General features: G+C 45.4%; 1 protein-coding gene across 2 annotated transcripts in view; it reads left to right on the top strand.

Annotated features, from left to right (window-relative positions):
- The first annotated feature begins 6 nt into the window (after window positions 1–6).
- Window positions 7–7713, top strand: part of SLC22A23 (solute carrier family 22 member 23) — a 183735-nt gene continuing 176028 nt past the window's right edge. For both annotated transcript variants that reach the window (XM_019542696.1, XM_019542691.1), the window contains exon 1: window positions 7–546. In XM_019542696.1, the coding sequence (XP_019398241.1) occupies window positions 22–546 (525 nt within the window). In that variant the 5' untranslated portion in view covers window positions 7–21. The remainder of the gene's footprint in view (window positions 547–7713) is intronic.

The raw sequence follows: 7713 nt of genomic DNA, 5'->3' as shown, positions 1-7713 counted from the left end.
GAGGCCGGGCTCGGCTCCCGGATGGCGATAGAGCGGCGCCGCGAGGCGGGGGGCGGGCGGGCGCCGGCCGAGGAGAACGGGTCGCTGCCGGGCGGGGACGGGGACGGGGGTCCGGCCGTGGCGGAGATCCAGACGCTGCCGACGCTGCCGCCGGCCGCCGGCTCCTGCAGCGCCCTGCTGCTGGACTACGACGGCTCCGTGCTGCCCTTCCTGGGCGGGCTGAGCGGCGGCTATCAGAGGACCCTAGTGCTGCTCACATGGATCCCGGCCCTGCTTATCGGCTTCAGCCAGTTCTCGGACTCCTTCCTGCTGGACCAGCCCGCCTTCTGGTGCCGCGCCGCGGACGGGCAGGGCAACTGGACCCGCGCCCCGGGGCCGCCGGGCAACGGCAGCGGCAACAGCAGCGGCGGCCCCGGCACGCTGCTCCCTGCCCTGCTGCCCACCACCCCGCCGCCCACCACCCCGCTGCCCAACACCAGCGAGTGCCAGTGCCAGGAGTGGCACTACCGCATCCGCGCTGGCCTTGTCCAGAACGTCGTGAGCAAGGTAGGGCCCCCCTGCGCCCACCCCCGCACTCCCCGGGCCCAGGCACCCCTGCAGCCTGGCTCTCTGTGGCTGCTCGCACCTGAGAGGCAGGCAGCCCTGCCAGCGTGAAGCCAGGCGGGGATCAGAGTCGATCGGGTGCCAGGCTCACTCACAGATGCGTCTTGGGTGGGCAGGTGGCAGGGCCCCCCCCCAGCCCCCTGCATGGGTGGCATCTCTGGCACAGCCTAGTCTGTCGGGTGCCAGGTTCACTCATGACTGCATGTGGCTGAGATGATCTAGTTGGGGAAGGTCCTGTTTGGAGCAGATGGTTTCCTGAGGCCCCTGCCAATCCTCATTTTCTGTGATCCAGGGTGAGCAGGTTGCAGGCTCCCCTGGATGGGTGGCGTTTCTGGCTGAGTCTAGTCTGTCAGGTGCCAGGCTCTTCACAGATGCATCTGGCTGGGATGATCTAGTTGGGGAAGGTCCTGCTTGGAGCAGGCAGTTAGAGTACATGGTCTTCTGAGGTCCTTTCCAGCCCTCATTTTCTATGATCTATGGTGGGCTGTCCTGGAAGCATGACTGACTCTGCTCTGCCTGGTTTCAAGTCCCAGACTCCCTCACAGATCCATCTGGCTGGGGTGATCTAGTTGGGGATGGTGCTGCTTGAAGCAGGGGGTTGGAGTAGATGGTCTGATGAAGTCCCTGCCAGTCCTCATTTTCTATGATTGTGTGATCCAGGGTGGGCAGGCTGCAGGCCCCCCAGGATGGGTGGTATCTCTGGCCAAGTCTAGTCTCTCGGTGCTAGGCTCGTCTGGTCTATCGGATGCAGCTGGCTGGGATGATTTAGTTGAGGATGTTGCTGCTTGGAGCAGGCGGTTGGAGTAGATGGTCTCCCGAGTTCCCTGCCAACCCTCATTTTCTATGATCTAGGGTGGGCAGCCCTGCCAGCATGAAGCCAGGCAGGGCAGAGACACAATCAGGTGCCAGACTCTCAGGTGCATTTGGCTGGGATGATTTAGTTGGGAATGGTCCTCCTTGGAGTAGGGGGTTGGAGCAGATGATCTTCTGAGGTCCCTGCCAACTGTCATTTTCTATGATCCAGGGTGAGCACGTTGCAGGCTCCCCTGGGTGGGTGGCATCTCTGCCTGAGTCTAATCTATCAAGTGCTAGGCTCCTCAGATGCGTCTGGCTGGGATGATCTAGTTGAGGATGGTTCTGCTTGGAGCAATCCCTTCCAGCCATCATTTCCTACAGTTCTGTAGTCTAGAGTGGGCAGGTTGCAGCCCCCCCTGGATGGGCTGCATCTCTGGCTGAGTCTGGTCTATCGGCTGCCAGTCTGTGTGGACTGTACGTGCCCAGCCCAGGATGGGCTCCAATTGTGTCTGAAGAGTTCTTGTCCACACACCTAGGGAAGGAAACGTGGTGCCATGCGCCATCTGGCCGCTGCCAGGGTCCCTCGCTTCTGATTCCCCAGCTGTTACCTGAGGGCAAGAGTCCAGGTGGCTGGTGGTCTCCCTCTTGGCTGTGCTGGTGGGAGCACACCCATGTGTTGGCATGTTCTGCCTGGCTGTGTCACTGAACCTGAATGAAACCCTTCCCCTCGTGATGTAACCTGTGCCTCTCCTGACTGAATCAGGGAGACTGATGTGTGTGGCAGTGTTGAAGGCACGTGTTTGTGTCCAGGAGTGAACAGGTTGGCATCACAAGGCTGGAGCCCACATGTCAAACAGGGAAAGCAGTCAATAATCCATTATCCATCTGGCCTTGACTATATCCCAGACCTCTGCATCTTGATGCATTCCTAGTGTCTAAATTTACAATCGATCCTTTTCTCTCTTCCTCCTCCCTAATGCCTCCCCTGTATTGTTTCAGAAGTCTCTTGTAGGGTTGTGTTCCAGTTGCCTTCTTTTGTTACAGAACACAGTAGACGAGTTGTGTGGAATTTCACTCTTCCTCAGGGGTAGTTTGTATCAACCTCTTCTACAGAGTTTTCCCATTTAGTGCTCATTTTCTTCCTCTTTTCATTAGCTTCCTGGATTTCCAGCTCTGGAAGAAAACACTGTAAAGAAACAAACAAAGAAAACAAAGGCAAAAACTCCCTCTTGCTACAGTCCATGTTTGGGCTGTCACCAAATGAACAGCCAAAGGAAAATACTGGGTTTTTCAGCAGAGAGGTTCAGGGTATTTAAATAGGCCGTCTGGGCCATGTGCAGGTTTTACAGAGAGTAGACTGGTTTCAGATTGCACAACAAGCTTTACCTCCACAAAGCTGGAGAGGGAGGTTAGTTGCTGAACGCATTTAAGGATCAGGCTGTTGAAACCTTAGTGATAGGTACCAGTAAGCCTGTTCCTTTGATAATGTTTATAGTCCATACAAGTCATACTGTGCAGAAGGAAAAATATACATTTTGCACTTCATACTGCACAAAGTACTGGTAATCCCTTGAATGGCAAACCTGACTCTAGTGAATAAGGAAGGCCACAGTGAACTCTTAACGTAACTTCTGTATTTTATAATTTAGTCTATGAGAAAAGAACACTTTTGCTTTACACCTGATAGCCCTTTTTAATGTCTGAATTATTCATGTTAGTGATAGTATGAACATCCCTTTCTACCATCTGTGTACAGTTGTTTTGGATATTAGTAAACAAATGTTGCTTATGGAAATGTAAAATGAAACAGTTACATCATGAGCAGCAGTTCCCTTAATCCCGGACTCCCAGAGCTCAGCAAAAATTAGTCCCCACATGAGAACTATGTTTGGCTTAACTGCTGCATTGCTTTCCCCAACTAAATATACAGTAATCAAATGACCAGCATTGGTTGTCCTTTCTTCCAGGCAGCACTTACTTATGTCAATTATTGGGAATCATTTCAGTTATATTTTGTGTCTCTTAAAGTGTGTGTGGTGGTGGAAATGCAGCAGCAATACATGGAGCAGAAGCTCACATAAAATTCACAGCTTCAAGAAGTCAAAAATCTGCCTTGCCCTTTCTGCAAGCAGAGACGCATGTTGATTTTTAGTGGGTTGTGGTGTGGTGTAAAACTGCCATGAAATTCAGATTCTCTTTTGTTATGGCTGGAAACAGGATTCTCTTTTGTCTTGAACTGTCAGAGCAATTCTAAAATACATTTTAGTGTAAACCATACAACTTAGTGAAATGCTGAGAATCTTTTAGAACTTATTGTAAGGCTGGCAGTAAAAGGATTGGAAAGCTAGAGCAGTATTTTTAAAAATGCGTTCCTTGGAAGAACATGCAACAAAGGGAAGATAGATTTTAATGGGTAAATACACAGTTATGATCCCCATTGTGTTGTTTTATATTTAAAAAAAGGAAGAATTTGGAGAGACTCCGAGGGGGGAGGGATTCCTAATGATTATTTTTGGTGAGTGTTGCTTCTTAAACTGTATCGGATCTTTCTTTCAAAACATAATTACAATGGCAGTGTTTTCTTAGGGTTAGGGTGCCTTTTAAATTTTCTTTCATAATGAAGAAATGAGGGCAATCCAGGCTCAATCTTTCAGGTAAATAATCAATGGCCATTTTGTCCTTCACTTAATTGGAGCAGACAGCCGTAACTTCTAATTCCTGGATGGATGGTAGAGGAACCCTTGTACAAAGAGCTGGACAAACTTCTTCAGAAAACTGTATGCTCAGATCCACCCTCCCCGTTAAATATGATGCATTGCATAATGTTCTGATCTTCTTAAAGAGAGTTTTATTAAAAATATCTTAGAGTAATATACACTAGGCTGTGCAGAAGCAATGGGTAACATTGTGACGTATCAAGGAGAGAGTCAAAAGAGCATTAATCAAAAATGTGCTTTTAATTCAGCCAGTAAATCTCCTCACTTTAATATGCGTTGCTCCTGAATAAGAGAGGAAGACAAGTGTGATCTGTTGTGCTCACCTAAAACTGTAAAATCATTCAGGTTATTTGTGGTGCAAAGTATATTTTCAGCTTCAAGCTACTTTTTGTTTTACAACTGCTTTTTTTTCCTATTCAAACACACATGCAAAGTTATCCTCACTTGTTCTTTTTCTGTCCACCAATTTAAATGGGTCACTACCTAGTTCCCCATCCTTTTGCTTCATAGTGTCCTTCAACAGACTGCTACCTTCTGCTCTGTGCTATGCCTGCAATTGCTAGAGACAAGGTCTAGTCATGTTCAGCAAAGCAATGCAATCCATGTATTCCTGATGCTTTGTGAGTCTGCTGTTGTATCCTATGGTGGGCTGGATCATTAATCTGCAGTAGAATGTGGGTTTTTCTGTTGGCTTCCTACAGAGCAGGGCTGTGCAAATCTCTGGGCCTGTCTCCAGTCTTATTCTGGGAGGACAAACCTGATCCAGGCATCAGAATAGTATTGCCTCCTTAATTTAGTTACAGGGGAGTTCTTTTCATTTTTTTTTTTTTTTTTTTTTTTAGCATGCTTCCAATCATTAGGTGCTGACAGTGGTACTAAGTACACGCAAAGTATTTATTTCGGCAATATGAAATAATCAAATGGAGAAGCTAGCTGCACAGTTCAACCACAAGTAACTCAATTGGCCCTGTTAAATCACAGATCTGGGTTAATGTCCTGCCTTAGTACATAAATCATGGACCTCAGCCTGGTACTTAAATAAATCTTTTCCTGTAGAATCATATATTTTATGTTGTAGTTTTTTCAGTCATATGATGTTAGTTTGAAAACTGAAACTATTTTTTTTTAATCACGTAGTCTTGCTTCCATAGCAGATGTGTATTTTGATAAGAATCTAAGGTTTCTTTCTGTTCATGAGATAAGTGTTCTAGGTTGAATAAGCAATCAGGACTTGTACTAGAGGTGATATCTTTTATTAGACCAACTAAAGATATTATTTTGTAAATATCTAATTGCAGACTTTCAGGCACAAGTACCCTTCATCAGGCATTGGAGAAAAGATTGTAAAAGTTCTCCTGGGTAGAAATAAGGTCTTGAGACAGGAAGTTTTAGTAATAAATCCTTATCTTTACATGGTACTTTTGGTTTAGATCACAGACTACTTCACTGGGAATGCATGTAGTATTAACTCCATTTTACAGATAGGGGAAATGAGGCACAGAGCTGAAGCTGCTTACCTATGGTCACCCAGCAGACCAGTTGTAGAAGGAGGTAGAGCACATTATGGTTGTTAGTGTTGGTGAAGCCCCTCAGGCTGTCAGAATAAAATGAAATTGTTTGGGTAGAGATGTTGACAGTTTCCTGTCAATTTGATTAAATGAGTTGAAGCGTCTGTGTTTGTAAGCATGCTGTGGACAGTGACATTTGAAGACAGTAACAAATTAGATTCTAGAGGTTTAGATTATATATTGCCACCGAAAGTAGGGGGCAGATCTTGACAGGGAGCAGCAAGCATGCTGCTAACGGGTGGAGACTAGCATTTGTTCCCTCTTCTTTCAAGCCTGCATCTTTTAACTTTTTGGGAGCTCTGCGAAGCTCATCTTTTATTCTCAGAGTTTTGAGCTGGGGAGAAGTGGTGGGCTTGCAGGTTCTGAGCATTGCTAGGGAAAATTGGTCCTTAACATTATGTCTGTTTGCTGGGGTGAGCAGGGTTTGCAGCATGCTAAGATGACTAACAAATATGAAGTCTTTCAGATCAGATGCGGCTAGTGCTTGGGCATAATGAAGAGAGGGCTCGGCCAGTATCTCCCTTCTGGGAGTGCAGCACTGGGAGTCTAGCACTTCTGTCTGCTAGAATGTGGAAAGAACTGAGAACCACATTAAATATAGAGATTTCTGCCTATTAGAGAAGCCAGGAGATGAACAAGTGCATGCACAGAATCTCTTCTGGAAATGCTGCTGAAATGTAAATGTGATTATTCACTGTCTTTCTTCACAGTTGCAACATCATTGGTCATCAGGATGCTGACAAAGAATGCTCAAAAGCAACAGTGACTTACTATAGTGGCTCAAATTAAAGTGTGGGATTTTGACCAAGTGCGACAAACTAGGTGGGCTTTTATTTTGGTGACTGACTCTGTGTATCCAGAAATTTCAGCATTATACAGAATTGTTGGTCAATAACTGTAGGAAGTGAACTATTTTCTGTTGGTGCTGAGGAAATTGTGCATTATTTGGCTGAACTACAAGTACATGTCAATGAGTTTATGGACTATATTTGGGGGTTGTTTTTGTTTTTTATTGTTTTTCCTTTGGCTGTTAGGTGACTAAAATAAAATTTTTAACTACCAGTCTGTGAAATGTGAACTATACCTTGTCTGAGAGTGACATCAGAAATCTGGTAAATGACACCTTTTTTTAAACAAAAATATATTAAGCTTGTTTCAGTCTGGGAGAGACTATAATAATATTTTCAGTGATAGTTAAAATTTGTGGGCTTGCCAATTCCACAGGATAAAATAATGTGTGTTTTCTGCCTACCATAAATAGAACTTGTAGTATTTAGGATGCATTATTATTAGTACCAGTTTAATTTTCGTCTTCCATATGTCATACTTAATTGGAACATATTGAAACCTGCCTCCATCATACCTAGACTTATTACAGGTCTTTGCATATACTTATTTTTATGTGTAGCACTGTTGTTTTTATTTGTGGGTATCATGTAATGTCTACCATATTAGCCTTTTTTTCTTTAAAAAAAAAATTGCAGTTCAGTCATTTAGTTTGGATCTTGAACTGCTCTGTGTTGCAATTGAATACTTTTGCTTTTTTACACTATCTGATTACCAAGGATTCAGAATATTTAAATAGCATACTACACAGTTCCAGCAGCTTTGCTTCCTGTCAGTGTATGGACCATGTGTATGCTATGGTTGGTGACCTTTTTGTGGGTACACAGCATTTTAGTGGTGCTGAGCCACCAAAGCTGTTCATGTCTTGGTACAGTTCGTCCTTGCCATGTCCAGATGCATTGATTGAATGCAAAGTGTTTGATGAGTTGGCATTGGTGTAGTTCTTGCAGCTCCTTTCAAAGCAGTGCAGAGTAGGACATGGGAACAGTGTGTTGCAGGAGGCTGATGGTGAGGGAATTGAGGGTGCTTGGGGCCACCTGCATACAGTACATCCCAGGTTTTTTTCTTTTTTTAACTTAACCTTTCAGCTCCTATGGTTTCTTTCCTTGACATCAGAATGATGGAGTCTTGTCCAGTAGCAGACTGGCAATTCTTTTGTGTTTGGGTCACATATGTGTGTGTGT

This window comes from Crocodylus porosus, unplaced genomic scaffold (genome assembly GCF_001723895.1).
Source record: "Crocodylus porosus isolate Cpor-Errol unplaced genomic scaffold, CroPor_comp1, whole genome shotgun sequence".
Taxonomy (NCBI): domain Eukaryota; kingdom Metazoa; phylum Chordata; order Crocodylia; family Crocodylidae; genus Crocodylus; species Crocodylus porosus.
Note: the sequence above shows the minus strand (reverse complement) of the source record. Positions and strands in the feature narration are given on the sequence as shown.